Genomic DNA, 20,596 nt, shown 5'->3' with positions numbered 1-20,596 from the left:
TATTTAGTATTAGTATTTAGTTTTGTGTTTTATATTTATTTTCATTGATGCTCTGATGTGCACCGCTGCTGGGATTTTTGAAATTTCCCCACTGTGGGACGAATAAAGGAATATCATATCATCGTATCGAGAAAGGTTTTCCAGAGAAGAAATAAAAATATGAGAAAAGTTGTTGCGCTGCCAACTCGCATCATTCTCGCTTCATGCACCATTCATCACAGATGATCAGAGAGCAGCGAGCGCTCACGGAGACGCCCGGCTGTAGCATCGGATAAAAGGATGACGTCGAGTTAACTTTCGGCCTATATGTTCAAAACCAGCACCGGACAAACGAGGAGATTAACTCGACACACTGGAGTGGATGAGATCACCCTTAATGGGAAGCAGAGTGGCAATAGTCCATGTCGGGTTTCTCTGTGTGCCCCCCAAAACACCACCGATGCCGTCTGGAAAACAGCCCTCGCACTCTGACTTCCCATCAATCCAACCGCACATGGTAAACGCTGTGTGCGAGTGTACATGTGCGCGTTGGTGATGCAACTGAAAATGGACATTCATTTACAATGAGGACTTCGCTGAAGCTTTGTGACTTTTAATAACAATCGGCAACAGAAAAAGATCATCGCCACCTCCCAACATCGTCCTTAACCCTCCTTTCGGGTCAATTTGACCCCAGGCTGTTTTTCACTGTGTCAAACAAATAAGAAATATCAACTTTTTTATATATTTAAAGGGCTATTTAGGTAGTCAACAAACAAACATAAAGTACCTCACACTTAAACTTGGAAAACAATATTAATTCTAATAATTTTCTGGAGGTTTTAATTGCTGGGGTCAAATTGACCCCGAGGGTAAAATATGTCAGTAAATATAAAGGTAACAGGAGGGTTAAACATTGAATGGGGTCAAATTGACCCGAAGGCAACAGGAGGGTTAAAAGAAATGGGCTTTGGGACAAGACGATGTATCTGGGCGAGGAAACACTTGTGTTGCCGACGTCACTGAACCACCATCAGTGTAGCACTGAAATCAAATAGCAAAGTTACAATGGCGAGGACATAACATGTCGTACGGAGGCTTTGGTTCAGGCTCACTCAGAGTGGGCTGACCTTTAAGGGGAAACCAGCTATTCTCTAACTGGAATGGAACCCTCAACAGGGTTCGTACACATGTTGACCAATCGAATTCCAGGACTTTTCCATGACAAAACTGAAATCTCGGTGTGTACACGAAAACTTTTTGAAAATGTAGTATTCAAACAATGAGAATTACAAAGCATACAATATACCTTAAATGAAACAAGTGAATGAGAGACAATAGTTTGATTAAAAGAATAAACATTACTATAATAATAATACATACAATTTCTATCGCGCTTTTCATAGTACTCAAAGACTATACATGTTTATTCTTATAAACACTTATATAAATGTTTATTCTTTTAATCAAACTATTATCCTTTATGTGCAAATCCATCTGTTTGGACTTGGCGTACGCCGACTTAAAATTTGAGTCTTCCTTTTAAAAACATATGAATTATTTTAAACTCGACGTAAATGAACATGTGAATATAACAAATTTCCATGACTTTTCCAAAACTTTTGTGATTTAAGTTTTTTCCATGACTTTTCCAGGCCTGGAAATGACCATTTTAAAATTCCATGACTTTTCCAGGTTTTCCATGACCGTACGAACCCTGCCTCAATGAGGTGCAGTTCATTCAGGTAACAGGACGACGAGGCTGATATGAATCACGTAGAAGGTTTGTTATTTTCGGCAAATTTGCAAGAAACATAAACATTTAACATATTAAATAACAGCTTGGATGCAGTCTGTTTTGCTCTTAATGCAACGGGGAGCTATTCAATTGTCCAGCACAACATAGGTCTTTTTTAAAGTCCGTGGATATTCAGTATTACATGACTTAGATCGGGTTCAGGGCCAGAGTACATTTGTGATTTTACGGGGCAGTGCGGGTCCATTTATTAGCTCGGCACAATGACTTTATGTAACTTCCATTGTTTGCATGACAACCTAAAGGTGATAAAAAGACTGGAGGAAGTTACTGCACCCGGCCAAGAAATGACACATAACCCCACTTCACATGCCAAATAGCCATTACACACTTTTTGACATTTTTTGTTCAGAACATGTTAGTTAGTGAGCTGTAGAGCGGCTGCGAGGTGGATTTCATTTGGATGGAGCCATCTGTTTGTTGCTCTGTTTAAAATCTTTATGCTATTCCAAGCTCACCTCATGTGGGAATGGTATCAATCAAACTCTCAGGAAGAGAGAAAATATGCAACACTTCCAAGAACCTATCAAAATACTGTTTGTGCGATATTGAAAGAGGAAATTTCCTCCACTTTTCTAACTGAGCGTTAACCTGGAAATTAATCATAACTAGAAGTATTTCTCATCAGAGGCCATAAGCAACAGGAAAGTTGTTAAGGCATCAAAGGATGCAAAAGGCTGCCAAGAAGCAGGCTATCTTCAGCTGGACTTTTACGAGCCTGCAGCCAGTAAAAATGATTTCAACCCAATTAAGCTATACCATTCTTTTTTCCCCCTGTCTTTGTCTCCGCTCCACCATCCTACACACGCTGACACCTCTGCATGACGTTTACCCGGAATGGTGCTCGCAGAGAAGGAGACAGACAGATAACAATAACAGCCATTGATCTGGAAAAAATATAAGGCCAGTGGCTGAAGTGGTGAGGAAGAACAAAGTAAGACAGACAGAGACACTGAGACGGACTCTAACTATCACCAGAGTGTTACAGTTGGAGAGAATCACAAATGAAAACCCTCCAGAGGAACGTGACTTTGGTACCAACAAGAAAAAGATCCTTACGTGAGAAAAGGGAAGAGAGTATATGCGAGGGAGGAGTTAAGGACGGTGTTGGAGCTATTTAATTTGACATTTGTATTTAGGTTTTATTGTAAAGTAATATTGATAGTTTATTGCTTATTACCTTTGCATTGAAAATGCGGAAGGTTATGTTTTGATCGCCGTGTATTTATTTATTTATTTATTTGAAAGCGTGTTATTCGCAGAACTCAAAAAGTATTGAACCGAATCGCATGAAATTTGGTGGGATGATTGGTTATTATCCGGGGACCAGTTGATTAGATTTTGGGATCGATCGGGTCAAAGGTCAAGGTCATTAACAGGTCAAAATCTTCTTGAATCGCATGACATTTGGTGGGATGATTGGTTATTATCCGGGGACCATTTGATTAGATTTTGGGATCAATCGGGTCAAAGGTCAAGGTCATGGAAAGGTCAACATCTTTTTTTGACCATAGCACGATACATTTTTGTCCAATTACATGCAACTAATGCCAAAATGTTCATTATTCAATGCCCAATCTTGTGATATGCGAAGGTATGCGCTCTACCGAGTGCCCGTTCTTGTTAAAGTTATATTTTGATATGTTAGTTGTTTCTTATGCTAGTTGTAGTTTAGTTTAATATATGTCGTTGTAGGTTCACTGATTGGGTAACACTGGGCACCTGTGGTTATATGAAGAGGTGGGTAGGCACAGGACCAGCATGCACCTGGGTGGCCAATGGTTTTTTACCACAGCACGGGGAAGTGTCAACATTTTGTTTGTTCTTTATTTTTTGGTTTAAGAAAGAAATTATCAAAATAATAACAGGCGGAAACGGACAGTACTTTCTTTTGCATGCGTCAACACCAAATCCCACGGAGCATCAGTGGCGGTTTTGATTTATATTTTTGTTTGATTTCGGACGACAAATGGCCGCTACAGACGGGGTGACACTGAAATCTCGCTGCACCCCTCGTGTCCTTAGCCGCCTTTCCCAAATTTGCCGGGCCCGATATTGGGATACATTAGGTTAGCGCTGGAGGTCCCAATGCGACGATTACCCGACTAACTCAACACTGTAGAACCGCCAGGCAGACATGCACGGCCTCTGCACAGCACAGAGCAGCCTCTGTTAGCAGGACCCACGCCGTTCATGCCCCGGCTTGGACAGAGAGTGAGCGTGTGCGTTCGTGTGTGTGTGTGTGTGAGAACGAGAAGTGCGGGTGTTTAAATTAACTTTGGGCGGCTGTTTTGGCATAACCGATGCAGCTGATCTAATTTATTTCTTTTGGTGAGGTGTCAAGACTGTAAAACAGGCCTCTCGGTAGATACGGACCATTGGATTAAACTTAACCGGCATCTTGAAAGTGCATTTATGCATCTGTCAGGAAGAGGAGAACATTGCTCACCACGCTGTTGATAAATGTGAGGAGTTGCTGGAGGAAATCCCTCAGTCTGCTCAAGTGCAGGGCGGTGTCTTTCCGAGTGCCGGGGCGGTCGGCCTGGCCCCACGCCACTGCTTTGTCCAGCCAGAACCGCATCTCCTGGACGTCCAGCAGGGGCCCTGCCGCGAGTGGGATCTGGATCGGTGGCTGCAGCTGAGACATTCTGCTAGAAAGCAAGATAACCAAGTGAGACAAAGATCAAGTCAGTTTTCAAGGGTAACACAAAAAAACAAATATCTTATCATCTGTCCTTGTCATGGAAAAAAATAATTAAAAAGTACAGGGCAATATATTAATTGTGATTATTGTTACCTTCGCATTGAAAATGCGGAAAGTTATGTTTTGATCGCAGTGTATTTATTTATATGCGTGTTACTCGCATAACTCAAAAAGTATTAAACCGAATCGCATGACAATTGGTGGGATGATTGGTTATTATCCGGGGACCATTTGATTAGATTTTGGGATCGATCGGGTCAAAGGTCATGGTCATGAGAAGGTCAAAATCTTCTTTTTACCATAGCGCGGTCAATTTGTATCCAATTGGCATGCAACTAATGCCAACATGTTCATAATTCAATTCTCAATCTTGTGATATGCGAAGGTATGCGCTCTACCGAGTGCCCGTTCTAGTTATATTATAGAATAATAATTACAATCGTTGCGTTGTAAAGAAAAACATTGAATTTTTAATAAATGATGGGGCACATTCTATAGAATGCCATTAAAATAAGATAATATACCCTATGTATGATCCCCAGTGGGGAAGTTCTGTTGTTGCAGCAGATTAGAAAGACAGAAATAAAGACAGATAAATATAGATGGCAACAGAAATAAATAAGAGGTGAATAAGTAAAATAAGAATGTCATTCGAAAAGAGCAATTGTGGCCAAAACGAAATGGTAAAGTGACAGCGGCGCTGTTATAGTGACATCATGTGATTAACAAATCAATAAATCCATCTACACAGCCGTACACAAAATATGATATGATTAAATTCATGAATTGCAGTCGTATTTTTGATGTTTCTTTGTGACTTTTCATGGGATAAAAGTCGACAGGTAACACATTCTTACCTAAAATAATTGCCACTGAATCTGAAATAACTAAGAAGTGCATCCATAAATAAAAGCACAACAAATACATTACATAATTCCATTTATTTTACGTGTAAATGAATACAATCATTGAAACATGTAAACACAGGCCTGTACAGTGTGTAATTTCTGTACTTTGCGTATACGCCCAAATACATCAGTCCCTAACATTAACCTGTCAATCAAATTGTTGGGCTCTACTTTATAGTGTGTTTGTGTGGCCGACACCATCCATCATTTTCTATTAGAGCAGAAGTGGATAATACGATGGAAGTCATATTAAGGATATTACCACAATGTAACAATCATACTTTTAAAATCCAGGAAATAACACACACACACACACTCAGAAAAATCAGCACATTCTTTACCTTTTATGATGATGGAGAGCAAAACGTTTGGGTGAGGATGTGCTTTGCGCATGTCTCAGAATAGTGTGTGTGTGTGTGTGTGTGTGTGTGTGTGTGTGTGTGTGTGTGGTTCCTTCTTGCCATAATGACAGGTCTGTGTGAGGCACCACAGGGTTGTGTTTTACGATTACCTCGTTACACACGTTTTGTTTAATGTCTTGCCATCATCTCGGCTGGAAAGCCCCTCGCTGATGTGAATATATAAATACTCATTTTTAGGAAAGAGGAAAAAAAAGCTCACCCAAATTATGAACAAACGCCTCTTGTTGACTTGTGTTGGAGGCTCAGTTTTTAGTAAAGCAGAGGGGGGAAAGAATTGCATGCCGAATACCTCGTGTCACCCACAACCTCTATCGCGTACAGACTATTATATGAGTACATATACAATATATGCTGGATTTACACAACTCTGTGGCCGCAAATGCATGTCACTCAGGCAAAAATAAAAACATGTACATGCACATAAACATACTCCACAGCGGTGTTGGCTGAACACATTCTGGAGCAGGAATGAGATGTGACTGGTCAAATATTATCTTTGAAGATTTGCTAAACTAAGCTTGTGGACTTTGGGTAAGAGTGAGTTTGCCGTTCCAATAAGGAGATTGTTGATATTATTTCAGTATAATCAAATCAGTTTAACATCACTCTCTACAGATGTACCCCAGTTTGTTATTTAAGAACTCAAGGATTAAATGAGAGAACAAGTTGTCTCAATAAAAGCTATACAAGGAACAGTTTTGTTCAACTAATGTAATTATAAACTGTTTGTAGTCGTCCTTTCTCTCTAACAAGGCAACGACAATACACACGAATAAATAAGTGTGAAAACATAAACGGTACATGCGCATCAATACAGGGCAGCGCCTGAAGGGTCTCTGAATGGTTTGATGGAGAAATGTCTTTCCACTAATTCCTTGAAAGGCATTTTAGCTCCTTGCAGCTTCCAGATTTATTGTATATCCAGGAATATTGATTGTGAGATTCATAGTGTTTTGACTTGAGTTTCATTATATATATATATATTTATTTTTTTAACAGTTAATTGACAATCACAATCTTGTTGTTGATTCAACTTCTATCAATTTATTAACCAGTTAATCCCCAAACTGTTTCAGCCCCAACCTTTACCTTTGAATAATGTATTTTATTTTAAAGGACAGGTTTACAGAGTTGAGATACAAACAGTGGTTTAATGTATATCATCTGAAGTATGGAAACACGGACACACACACGTGCACACACACACAGGGCTCTTACACATTTTGACCGATTAAGATTTCCATGACTTTTCCAGGACTTTAAACCAAATTTCCATGACCAAACTGAAATCTCGGTATAAACATGAACATTTTTGAAAATTGTGCGTATTGAGAGCGTACGCCGGCTTATATTTTGAGCGTCTTTCTTTAAAAAACATATTAATTATTTCAAACTCGGTGTAAATGAACATGTGATTATAACAAATTTCCATGACTTTTCCCAAACTTTTATGATTTAAGTTTTTTCCATGACTTTTCCAGGCCTGAAAATGACCATTTTAAAATCCCATGACTTTTCCAGGTTTTCCATGACCGTACGAACCCTGACACACACATTACATCACATGTCATTTTGCAGACGCTTTTATCCAAAGCGACTTACAATAAGTGCATTTCAACCTAGAGTACAAAGAACAACAAGAATACAGAAACTAACATTTCCTCAACATGGTCGAACTACAAAAGTACCACAATAAGAGCTATTTAAGTGCCACTGGAGTGCAAATCTGTGTTTTAATCTAGATATAGTCGGAGATGTGTTTTCAGTTTCCACACACACTTACATTAAAAAACACGTCGGGGTGCATTACCTACAACCCGCCACAGGGTGCCAGTATTTGCTCCAGACTGTAATCACAATGCGTGTCGCTGAAGCAATGAATCAGTTCGAGATACCGAACAACGTGGTCTCTCTTGTCGGGTTACGTCACGACTCCGTGATTACGCCACACCGGAAGTCCCGTTAAGCTCGCGCTTCTTTACAGCCGTTACTCCAGGTGTTAGCAGGTTAACGCGAATCACTCTGCAGTCGTATACATGTCAACTAGCGTAGCTTCAAATGCGGACTTACATGTAAACAAGACGTGCAAACGTCACATGTGCATCTTCGCCGAGCAGAAGTCAGCTGTATCCATGAAGCGTGTCTCGAGACGAGAAGCTTTTCGTCCCGCGACGTAAACAAACTGAACTTCCCTCTTCTTTCGGACTTCCGCGAACGCACGAAGACGATTGGCTGAATCGAGTCCCAGTCCCCCAGCGCGTCATTCCCGCAGTGTCTGCTGGGCAATTGAGTCAGATGGCTCTCCGGCTCTCGTGGCTCTCACTCACACACGTGCTTTTTACATACCTGCAAACTTGTCACCTTTCGGCGAAATTCGCCGTTTTGAAATCAAAATAGGTCATCCACGTGAATCGTGTAGATCCGAAGAGTTTTTGTTTTGGGTAGGGGGGGGGGGTAAATTGGACGGCCGGCGTTTATGAGATTGGAGTGAGACACGGAGAACATGCGATGTGGTGATCTTCACAATAAAACATCTTTGATGGAACACGTCGAAGGAACAGACTCCTCGAACAGAATCATGGAACAGAATCATGGAACAGAATCATAGAACAGAATTATGGAACAGAATTATGGAACAGAATCATGGAACAGGCTCAAAGCTCAGCAGGGCACACAAGTAATTAAAAAAAAGGAAGTTGGTTCATGAATGACTTTAACCATATTATATATAATGATAATGTAAAGTTGTTATTACTATTATTAGGGCCCGATCACTGAATTATTAAGAGGACCTTTTTTCTTAAAATGTTTGTTATTATTATTTAGATTTGCGGTCAAAACAATCAAAAGACTGTAGTCAAAAAACAACGTGGATGTGGTGTGGAGACAACAAAAAAGTCACCTGCACCCCCGTTGTCACCTTTTTCATCCCTCATGAGTTTGCAGGTATGTTTTTAAAAGCCGATGCCATTTAACCCTCCTGTTACCTTCAAATTGACTCACATATTTTACCCTTGGGGTCAATTTGACCCCAGCAATTAAAACCTCTAGAAAAGTATTAGAATTGATATTGTTTCCCAAGTTTGAGTGTCACTTTATGTTTGTTTGTTGACGACCTAAATAGCCCTTTAAATAAATAAAACAGTTGATATTTCTTATATGTTTTACACAGTGAAAAACAGCCTGGGATCAAATTTACAAATTTCTAAGTTGTGTTCAGGACATTGAAAACATATCATCATGTGAATTTTAGGTTTTTCCAATTGTCCCAAATAAATTAGGAAAAGTCATGAAATATGGGGTCAAATTGACCCCAAAGGGAACAGGAGGGTTAAATAAATTGATTTACATTGAAGCATTTAGAGTGCTTTAAAAGACAATTGATCTCCGAAGTATAGAATATTGCAGATTGACTGAAATCAGGAACTCAGAACTCCTTACAGTATAAAAACACTACAAACAAGTACTTAAAAGATGACTATAAAGTTAAATCATTGTAAGATATCTGTATTGTCACGTGGTCATTTAGTCAGATTTTTAAATCAACAGTTGGACTCATCTAGCTGGCCTTGGCTGAGAGACACCTGCCATTATCCATAGTACTTCAAGGGTTAACATGTATTGGAAAATATCTGAAACAATGAGCAAGCTGTAGTGTAAGTGTGTGACTGTGTGTCCACTTATATGATACAGACGTATGCATGTATGCATGCTTATGTTCTCATCTGTGTGTTTGAGTACGATTATATTGATTTTGCAACTTTGAACTAAAGGTTTCAAAGTGATTCACAGGATACAGATACAACAATTATTAAGAACACACACATCAATAAACAGAAGGGACACATATAACAATACAGAGAGGACACAAATAGATAAAACCCCTAAAGGGAAGTCGGTCGAGATGGGTTTTGAGAAGTTTTTTGAAGCAGATTATGGATTCACCTAATCTAACAGTTCCAAAGGGATAGGGCCCTAACTGAAAAAAGTGTGTGTGATTATGTGTGTGTGTGTGTGTGTGTGTGTGTCATTCACTTCAGGGGTGAGGGTCTAAGGGTGAAGCAAACTGCTTTCTGGCAGGAATTCAGGGGTCCGCAGCGTGTCCCTCTGGAACCCAAAGCAAACTTTGAGGGGTTCCTGGCCTGCACGGCTCAAACTGACACATCACCCAGAGGCTCCGGCACCGCGCTCCAGGAAGCGGTTGTTTATACGCAATGTCACTTGTATGAGTTTGTGCACGCCGTGCGTGTGCATGTGTCTGCGCTTGTGGCCATAATGTGCATTGAAGCCTGCATGAGAAAATGATTATATGCATGTAAAGTGTGGTTTTATTTGTAATTATACACACCCACACACACACACACACACATACACACACTTGAATACCGCCCAATATGCCAGTGCCAGCCATGGTGTGAGCTGTGTGTGTGCACAGTGTGAATGTTACAGTGAGACAGTCCAGTGTGTAAGACGTTAGACATCAGGATTTCTGTGGTAGGAAAATTCATGCCTGTGGATGTGTGTGTGTGTGTGTGTGTGTGTGTGTTTCCATGCATTTATGTTTAGTAGACTTGACTTCTGTAACTGTGTGTTCACAGGTTTCTGTAAAAGTCAATCAGAACGCTGCAGCTCCAGTCCTCACTAAGACCAGGAAAGCGGATCACTTCTCTCCAGTTCTGAGTTCTTTGCACCGGCTTCCTGTCAGAGACCCTCAGAGACCCCCAGAGACCCTCAGAGACCACCAGAGACCCCCAGAGACCCCCAGAGACCCTCCTCTCCTTTAAATCTAGATTGAAGACTTTTGTCTTTGCCTATAATTGAACACGATTCAAGTATATCAATACATGTTTGCATCTCACTACTGCATGACAGTTTTTAAACTGCATTGCAACATTTTTTCTATTTCTTGCTTTTAGAATTTGAAAAATGTTTTAATTAATGTCCTAATTGTTTTTAAATCTTGTTTTCTTTTTATGTTTGGATGCTTTTAATGGTTTCATGTGAAGCACTTTGAATTGCCTTGTTGTTGAAATGTGCGATACAAATAAACTAGCCTTGTGTACGTGTGTGCAGATGCGTTCACATAAGGTGTGTGTGTGTGTGTGTGTGTGTGAGTGAGTGTGAGTGTGTGTGTGCTCTCACAGTTTGGTGCGTGTGGCCTGCTTCACAAATACAACATTGGAAACTGCGTGTATGAACGTCTGTGAGGTGCAACATCTTTTTTACATCTTAAGAAATACTTTCCACCCATCTGCCTGAAACCGTAAGCAGTCACTATTAGCTTTCTCAGAGTCATTTGTTTAGTCTATTAGTCTTGTACTCGCAAACAACTTTGATTTAGTGTTCCATACGGAAATGAAATTCACATCATCCCCTTCCATTGATAATCAGAGAATAACTCATTTAAGTTACGTCTAAGGGTGAAGTTCCACAATCGAAAGATTGTTAATATTTCGAAAGGATTTAGATGCGAATAATACCCAAAGTAATCTTTTTCTTTTAAAAAAGGTGTGTTTATAATGTAAGATTCTTTTTGATCCCTTTACTTCCAGTTGCTTCACAAACGACTGTGAATATACCTGGAAAACGTCTCAATGAACACAGAGAACCCGTTCCTGAAACTGACACCCGTGTGCACATAAACACACACTTAACCCGAATTAAACCCATTTCATCAAAACATTTAAAACTTTTGCTAACGCTGGATTCAAATATTGTCACGTAATAACATATTTATATTGGTGTCTGCATCGGTAAATGTCCAGCGAAGGCAGCAGTTAAAATCATAAGGCTCTGGACCAGGTCCAGCCTCAGCTCCACCCTGGCTGCCTGACTGGGCCGGCATGTAGGTCAACACGGGCTCAGCATGTGCGCGGCGCTGTGTGTGTGTGTCTAAGTCTTGTAAAAATATCAGCGTATGGGTTTGGAACACGGGAGAGAAGGAAAGAAAAACCACGGCAAAAATTTGAGAGAGTGTGGTGACCTGATGCCCAAAGTGGAAACCCTGATGTTTGTGTGTGTGTGTGTGTGTGTGTGTGTGTGTGTGTGCATCATGTGTTAATGTGCATGTGTGTGTTTGTCCTTGTGGCCTAAGCTTGCATGGGCACACATATGGATGCTTGGAGAAAATGTAGTGTAAACCATGTGTGTTTTTACTGTACTGCTACTCTGTGATTATTACAGAGCCAAGAGACGGGCTGTCACGCATTGAAGTGAAAACTCCTCCATATGTCTGCGTGTGTTTGCATGTGTGTGTGTGTGTGTGTGTGTGTGTGTGTGTGTGTGCACGCTTGGAGCGCAGACCTGATCGCAGCCAACTGAGCGACTGAACCAGCATGCTGTTATTCCAATATCCACTATTTATTATTTCAAAGTAAGCTGAATGTGGACCTGTCAAATATGACAAAAATACAATTGAATATCTACGTAAACTGGTTTTCACTCAGTAGTATTACTGTAGAGATGTCATCTTTTAGGTAAACCCAGTTGATAGTTATTATATGATAGACATCCTTATTCTCTTCCTTACTCGTCCGACACATTGTGATTATTTTTCTTGAATTTGCAGTTTAATCTCACTCTATGAATCCAACTATGTCTCGGATTTGGTCCCGCTGGATCATTTAGGACGAAATTAAAGTTAAAAAAACAAAATTTCAAGTTTACCATCTGAAAAATAAAAGTATAACCCGAACCAGAAATAGATTTTGTGGAAAAGGCGATCGCGGTCTGTTGCACAGCTGCTGACAAATCTGTCGGTCCTGATCTAGACCAATCCGGTTCTGGTCCAGACCAAAGCCATTACCAACCTGGCTCTGCCTCTGTGGCCCGACGAGCCCTGATGCCTGACGCAGTGCGCCACACACACACAATGCCGCTCTGTGTGATGGCCTGCATCGCTGTGTGCGTGCGGCTGGTGTCTCCTGCTGGAGACCACGGAAGGGAAAATATGAGCCCTGCGATAAGCTACATTAAGCTCTGTTTTCATGATCTTTGTCTTTTTATTCTCGCATCCAATTGGGTGGTTTCCCAAAACACAACGACTGGTGCACACAACCTACTTTTTCCTCTGCGGTTTTTAATACACACACGCACACAGAGACACACGCACACACACACACACACACATGTAAGTACAAACACTTTCACACACATTTAAAGTGCAGTGAGCATTGTTGTTATGCTCACTGCAGCTCAGATACAAACAGGACACAACAAAGATAATAATGTTACCCCCAAAACAGCTCAAGACTTCAGTCTGTAATTAAGTGCAGTATGACAAAACAACAATTACAAAACTACCAACAATAACATTTGCAGCAGACTTACCAAGATTAGTGTTAAAGTGCTTGATTTATTTCTATTTGTCACCTCATTGACGATGTTTCCGACCTTTTGATTGACATTCTCAGTTAAATCTCACCAGCAAATAAAAAAAAGAAAAAAATGATTATTATTATTATTATTTAGCTTAGTATACACGATCACAACTCGGCCGTTATCTTGAGCTCATTCGTTCTGTCCACTAATTACATCAATGCAGAAAAGTTATCAAAAGCCACAGTTATGTCACCATGGAACATGGAGGGCGATTGGATCGATCGTACCCTTTTACTAACAGCAACGCCGACACACTCCTATTAGTCATTGCAATAAAGGTCTGCTTTCTCATTTGCAACTGGGCTTTTCAATATTGTTCTCACGCCTCTTCTCCTGTTCCAATAGTGTGGAGACACCAGCCCTGCAAGCACATCGCTCACAACCAGTTTCACCACATTTGTGTGCCTGAGTCTGCTCGTCAACTCTGGTCTTTTTGTGGATGAAAAGGACAGTTAGAGCAATGGAGGTGGGCGGGAGGGTGGGAGGGTGTGTGGTGGTGGTGGTGGGGGAGACATTCAAATTAAAGTAGAGGAATGTGCCGTTAAAGATCTTCAGATCCGTTTGGGGTTTTACTCTGAATGTCTAGCTTTTTAGAGAGAGAGAGAGGCACAGAGATGGAGAGAAGAGAGCGTTTTCAGAAGATAAAGGAAGAGCTGTCAGAGGTGTCTCCAGACGGGGGCCAGCTAGCCCTCATAAAGGGATTTCTCTCTCACGTAAATGTTTCAAGGGTTTTTCGGTTCTTCCTGCATTTGTGTGTGTGTGTGTGTTTTTGTTGCTTTTTGTTGCTTCAGCGTGGTTTTTGTGTGTTCATTTGAGTAAATAGTTTGGTTGCACAGCAGTTAGTGTCAGTTTAAGGTTTGACACTGAACAGTTTTCATGAAAACAAGAGAGGAGAAAACAAGTAGATTTTCAAGACATTAACCACGAACCACAGCAACATCTTTTTATTCTCTTTTATTTTCCAAAAGGCATTGCCATCAATTTATCTGAATGATCGTTATAAATTAGAAACAGGCTGATAATGAAATGTTGTTTTTCTCTCAGTGAATGTCACCTCATTGACGATGTTTCCGACCTTTTGATTGACATTCTCAGTTAAATCTCACCAGCATCAGAAATTCCAGGTGATTGACAAATCTTAAAGGGACAACTGAACGACTCTATAGCCTGTGTACATTAAAAGAAAAGTCCACTTCCACGGGTGCATTAACAGTCCTGTTTTTGAGTTGTTGTCCTCCCCCACCAAAAACAGCTTCCTAAGCCATATTTGTATTGTTTTAGATATTATATATTGTTATTATCTATTTTTTCTCTAATTGTCTTTTTTCTTTTTTGTAAATTGTACTGACAACATTTTCTCGTCGTTGTTTTCCTTCTTTTGTTTACTTACTGTCGTGTTCCTGGTCAAATTTGGTCCCCCCAAAAAAAGGTTTATAAAGCGAGAAGATATGAAACAATGTTGGTTCTGGAAGCTGTGAGCACGGGATGGAGATGGTTCCCACAACAAAAACCTGATTTAGTTATTTGAAGTCTTAAATGTGTACAACTTTATATATAGGGCTGTGTGTGTGTGTGTGTGTGTGTGTGTGTGTGTGTGTGTGTGTGTGTGTGTGTGTGTGTGTGTGTGTGTGTGTGTGTGTGTGTGTGTGTTAGACACACATCTTTACAGACACACATCCAAACATGCTGTCTTTCAGACATGTTTGTGCTCACATGTTTCATGTTGGCAGCAGGACTAGACAATCCAATTCAATTCAATTTATTTTGTACAGCCCAAAATTACTATTCTTCACCTTAGTTCAGGAAAAACTCCCAACAAAAATCATTCAGGATTCTCCTCTGGGAGAGCAACATAGGAGGATCCCTCTATCAGGATGGACAGAAGTACAATAGATGTCATACAGAAAGAACAACATAACAGAGTTATAACAAATTCAATACATATGACATACATTCATAAGGAGAGTAATGATGAAAAAGTTACAACTAACAAAAATAACAGCAACAGTGGATATAGTATAATAATAATGACAATAAAAGCAGCAATGGTATTGCCAATGCTAATTGCAATGCAACTAATACTAATAATACTGATTACAGGTTTGTGGTTGGGGGTGTGTGTGTGTGGGTGTGTATGGGTCGGTTTTCCATCTGATGAATGGACATATTCTGTTTCCCATTCATTTCCCATGGTAGCCACTTTTGACCGGGGACACCATGGGTGTTACAAAGTTGACGAAACCACAAACAATTCAATGAAAGTGGTGATCATCAATGTCATATGTTCCGATGCCTGGTGAGGAGGAATAAAGCCATGAGGCAATCAGATGTAAAACACAATATCTCTGATTAATTCAAGGACCAACCCAACCCCGACAGCCTCACAATGTGTTGTGTGAGCAGTCGCAGAAGACGTGTGTAAAATCTTGCTTCCAGGAACAGATCTGACCTCACGTAACCCCGTTGTGTCTTTTTGTTGTTGTTGACAACTGCCCCACATTAGGGAATCACATGGGTCTCTCAAGGTATGAAACACATGGGCCCAAACAACTTGACAATCAAAATGCATATTTACAGCATGTTTTTTCTCCTTCTTGCACAAACACGTGTTGTTGGCAATTCTGGGTATTTTTGAAAGCATGCTTCTTTATTGCTTTCAGAGGAAGCTGAGGATTGGCTGAGAAAGCCAGAGAGGTTCTGTGACCAATGTGAAACAGCACCACACACACACACACACACACACACACACACACGCACAGAGCGACACACAAGCCTACACAAATACTGTATGTTTCTTTCCATTGTTGTTTAAATAAACTATACAGATTTATTCTTCTTTCTAACTGCGTGCGTGTGTGTGTGTGTGTGTGTGTCAGAGAGAGAAGGTTCCACAGGTCGATCTGATACCCCCTCTGATTAAAGATGCGTATATGTAACACAGCTGCCTGCTCCAGTCGGGTAATCAACCAGTAAGAAGAGACCCAGCTGAGACTGTACATGTGCAATCAGTCAAGAAGAAAATCATTGCCAATAAAACTGCAGCTGTTACATATAACTTAACTTCTAATTGTCCCTTATTTTCACGAGGTAGATTGGTGATATTCATGCACAAAAGTAATCATTTAAGCCCAAAAGTGAGTGAGCCTAAAGAACTATAGCCTCTGTGATTTAGTGAACAATAAGTCCCAAAAACACATGAATATTCACTCTTATTCATTTCCATTCGCAGTGACCAGATACATATAGTTTGGCCTCTTTTTAGTTTAATGAAAATGACGGCCAACAAAAAGGTGACACGTTTTTTGTGTGTATTACTTCTGGCTGCATTGGGCCCCAGGGGACTCCACTTGACCTGCAAACGGCAGAGAGTTGGCCCCCCAACACAACTCTGTCCCTGTCACTCATTCATCATCCCAATACCAGAGCTGTGTGGCCATTTGTACCGTGACATACTGTATCACTCACACACACACACACACACACACACACACACACACACACACACACACACACACACACACACACACACAGCTGCTTTCCATTAGTTCAGTAGATTGCAGGGAAATTGAGTGGGAGTGTTAAACACACACACATCCATCTATCTGCCCCTCTGTCCACGATAATTACACACTTCCTGCTCTAAAATCCTTCTCTGGCAGCTTCTACTCCAATGTCTGTTTAAGTTTAGGTGTGTGTGTGTGTGTGTGTGTGTGTGAGGGTTGGTTTTCAGACCTGCAAGCTTGTATTGGTTGATCAGTGGCATAACAGATACACCACATACCCTGTATTTGACACGCGAGATATGAAGGAAAATAACTCAGAGCACACCTGTTTATTTGAACTGTTTCAGATGTGTGTGTGTGTGTGTGTGTGTGCGTGTGTGTGTGTGACACACATAGAGGCGTTTGTAGTAATAGGACCTAGTTTGGGCACAACTCTGTCAAATAAATCAAGAAATATTCATTCTCAGTGAGGTTTTCTTACTTTCCTGCACTTATTTCCCTCCATCTCGACGCCCTCCATCACAGCCCATGACTCTATGGCTCTTGGGTAAATTACATTCAGTGAATTGACTGCAGTGTTATTGATGTTGCATTTTTATCGCGCTTTTGATCCAAATCCATTCGCCCTTTCACAGAGACTTCCCAGTTTTGTTATTTTGGGTTCAGAGTTTTGCTCAAGGACACATCGGTATGTCAGTATAGGCTCTGGGAGTTGAACCGCCAACCCTGTGATCTGAGCCGCTTCACCTGCTGAGCCACAGCCGCCTTCCTGCAGGAACCTTTTCTTCTTGTTTAGTTCTCTTACGTGATAAATTTGATCTTGTGTTCATATTCTGGGATTGTTACCTTCGCATTGAAAATGCGGAAGGTTATGTTTTGATCGCCGTGTATTTTTTAATTTTTAAATTAATTTATTTATTTATTTATTTGTATGCGTGTTATTCGCATAACTAAAAACGTATTAAACCGAATCGCATGAAATTTGGTGGGATGATTGGTTATTATCCGGGGACCATTTGATTAGATTTTGGGATCGATCGGGTCAAAGGTCAAGGTCATGAAAAGGTCAAAATCTTCTTTTTACCATAGCGGGGTCAATTTTTATCCAATTGGCATGCAACTAATGCCAACATGTTCATGATTCAATGCCCAATATTGTGATATGCGAAGGTATGCGCTCTACCGAGTGCCCGTTCTAGTTTTTTATTTGTTTAGTCTTTTTGCCTACTCGAGATTAGCAAGACTTTCCAAGTTAATATGAATATTTAATCTTTAATCCTCATTAACATCTGATGGGGGAACAAAAATAAGGTCAAGGAGCTCCAGGCACACAGTGGAGGGGTGTTTCGAATATCAGAGACATTTATTTAACATTCTCCATATAAACTCATCTCATGTGCATTCGCATCACGAATGTGCTCATATTCGTATTGTATATTTACTGTGCATGTGTCTGTGCGTTGATTCAGACTGAGGCTCCCTCTGGGGTCCTCGGAGCTCTCTTCCAGCCCTGTTTCTCATTAGGCATCTGTCATGATGCCAGAATCAATAAGCACAGATGGAAGGGGGGGGGGGGAAAGAAAATCTCCCCTCTCCTCTTTGTGAATGGGCAGATCATTAGCAAATTCCAGAGTGTTTACCATCATCACCAAGGAAAGACCTTCCTCAACTTTACTGTACTTTTATACATTTGTACCGCTATCATTCCTTTTTATGACCTTCAGATTAAAACCGTCCTCCTTTTGTACAAAGTGTTAGAATCATGTGAAATCGTACGCTCCGGGATTTTGCGTTGCAGAATCGTGTAACACAGATGAACATATTTATCTGTGTGTTTCTCCCCCCCCCCAAAGTGTCTGAGATGAAAACATCTGTTTCCATACATCGTTGCATGTTCTCTGGCATAGTTTAAACAAAGAGGTGTGTGGTGTGTGTGCTTATCTGGTGCGTGTGCGCGTGTTTGTGTGCGTTGCATGCCACCAGGACACTACATTAAACAAAAGGAAGAAAGGATGACAGCATCCGACCTCAGTTTGTCATCTTCTGTGTAAACGGCCGTTCATCACACTAACATCTCGCATGTGCTGGGCCCGTCACAGCGGTCACACGCAGCCGTGTCAACGCGGCAGCAATGAAAACAAAGGAACGGAAAGAGGGAGCCGGGAGGGAGACGGGTCGGGACAAAAGCGATGCAAAGAAAGGGAAAAGTCGGACTGAAGCGGATAATAGGTGTCGGGCGGCGGAAAAAGAGAGAAACACAAGGGGATGAATGCTTCTCTGAGCAGAAGAGGAGAGCTTACGCAGCGCTCGTCTGCAACGCACAGAAAGGGTGGGTGGGTTTTCCACCTCTACAGAATAAATGATGCGAGGGGAAATGGGAGTAAACAACATCAGTCATTATAATGACTCTCATACGGCGACTCCCATCCACCATCAACCATCCTGCGCCCCCCCCCCCTTTCACTCCCTTCCACCAGCCATTTTCCATCTGTCTTCACTCCCAAACTTTTTTTTTTGCCCCTTCCGTATGACTTGATTACACCTTTTACTTTATTCTCTCTCGCTCACTTTCTCTCTCCATCCATCCGAAGGCTAACTAATGCTTTTCCTCTCGGCTGACCCGCCCATTGTAATTGACCAACTTGTTTCAGGCCTTCGATCTCGAGCTTGAGTCGGGGTGGTCTGAAGCGTCACCGCACGGAACAAATGTGAGGCTGGAAAAGTCGGTGAACAACTCTACAAATGAAAACATCAGCGGTTCGTTTCAGACTATTGTCTGAATGCAGCAACGACAGCCAGAGTAATAATAATCTTGGCAAATTTCTCGAGCTTTTTTTTTTTACTGCAGACTGCGAGAGAGATACAATCGTTGGCTCTCGCAGCAGAAGCCTTTGAAAGCCGCTGAATGCACAGTGATTCATGTCATCTGTTTCGAAGAATTGGATGTGGTTCCCTCGCCGTCTTGGACCTCGACGGCGCTCTGCCTCCCTCGCTCTTCTTCTTCTCTCCAACTTTCTCTCCGAGGGATTCCCGAGGAGCTGTCGTCGTGTGTGAGAAAATATGACCGACAGAAAGCTTTTGTACAGCACATGTCATGTACGAATAATGTAAGACTTGGTTCTTAAAATGAAACGAATGTGGTTCAAATGTTATATATCCAATTTGAAATGCAAGCACATGTCGAGGAATTGTTTTTTAATACCAGAACAAGAGTCTGGAGTCGACTGCCGTGCTCGTGGCTGTGTGATGCAGAGCTTAATATTAAAGAGGCATGCTGACGCCAAACAGGCATAACGTTGGCCAGGTTCACCATCTTATTAGTGCTGTCCTCCAGAGCGGGACACTAATGTCGTGGCAATACATCCAACACAACGCATGTGGAGACATGTCACACAACAACTATAATTGTCAACTTCAAGTCCAGGGGAGGATGAATCAGAGGATTGCCAAAGTCATTGCAATCCGTCCTCTGTGACGGTGTCTGGACCAAAGTGGCAGACCAACCAAGTGATGCTGTCATCCCCAGAGCCTCAAAATGTTGTGTTCTTTCATGTAAATGGTTAAAATATAAACGTATGTAGAAGTGTGTACTGCATGTATCTAAGTGCACACTTCCAAGATGTCAAAAGCAACTTCCAGGTGCACATTTGATAGCTTGCCGACTCACACCTCCTTCCCCAATCATCATTTCTTTCACAATCCATCCCCTTATTAATGCTCTAATCTTCTTTGATCCGTAGAAGTTATTTCTGACGGCTGAATTCCAACTGTAATCACTTTCAGGCAAACAAAACTGAGAGAGACTCAAGGAAAAGAGGGAGAAACAGAAGACAGATGCTCTTGCAACACTACCCAGCACGGATATCTGCTCAGAGTGTGCAGAC

The 20,596-nt window shown here is 41.2% G+C and overlaps 1 protein-coding gene across 3 annotated transcripts in view; it reads right to left on the bottom strand.

The window, feature by feature from the left end:
- Positions 1-8,006, bottom strand: part of fancc (FA complementation group C) — a 32,374-nt gene extending 24,368 nt beyond the window's left edge. For 2 of the 3 annotated variants that reach the window (XM_056419542.1, XM_056419545.1), the window contains exons 1-2: positions 7,900-8,006; positions 4,245-4,446 (exon numbers count right to left, since the gene is read on the bottom strand). In XM_056419542.1, the coding sequence (XP_056275517.1) occupies positions 4,245-4,442 (198 nt within the window). In that variant the 5' untranslated portion in view covers positions 4,443-4,446; positions 7,900-8,006. The remainder of the gene's footprint in view (positions 1-4,244; positions 4,447-7,899) is intronic. The other variant, XM_056419543.1, reaches the window with a different exon arrangement.
- Between the last annotated feature and the right edge of the window lie 12,590 nt (positions 8,007-20,596).

Source organism: Pseudoliparis swirei, chromosome 7 (genome assembly GCF_029220125.1).
Source record: "Pseudoliparis swirei isolate HS2019 ecotype Mariana Trench chromosome 7, NWPU_hadal_v1, whole genome shotgun sequence".
Taxonomy (NCBI): Eukaryota; Metazoa; Chordata; class Actinopteri; order Perciformes; family Liparidae; genus Pseudoliparis; species Pseudoliparis swirei.
Note: the sequence above shows the minus strand (reverse complement) of the source record. Positions and strands in the feature narration are given on the sequence as shown.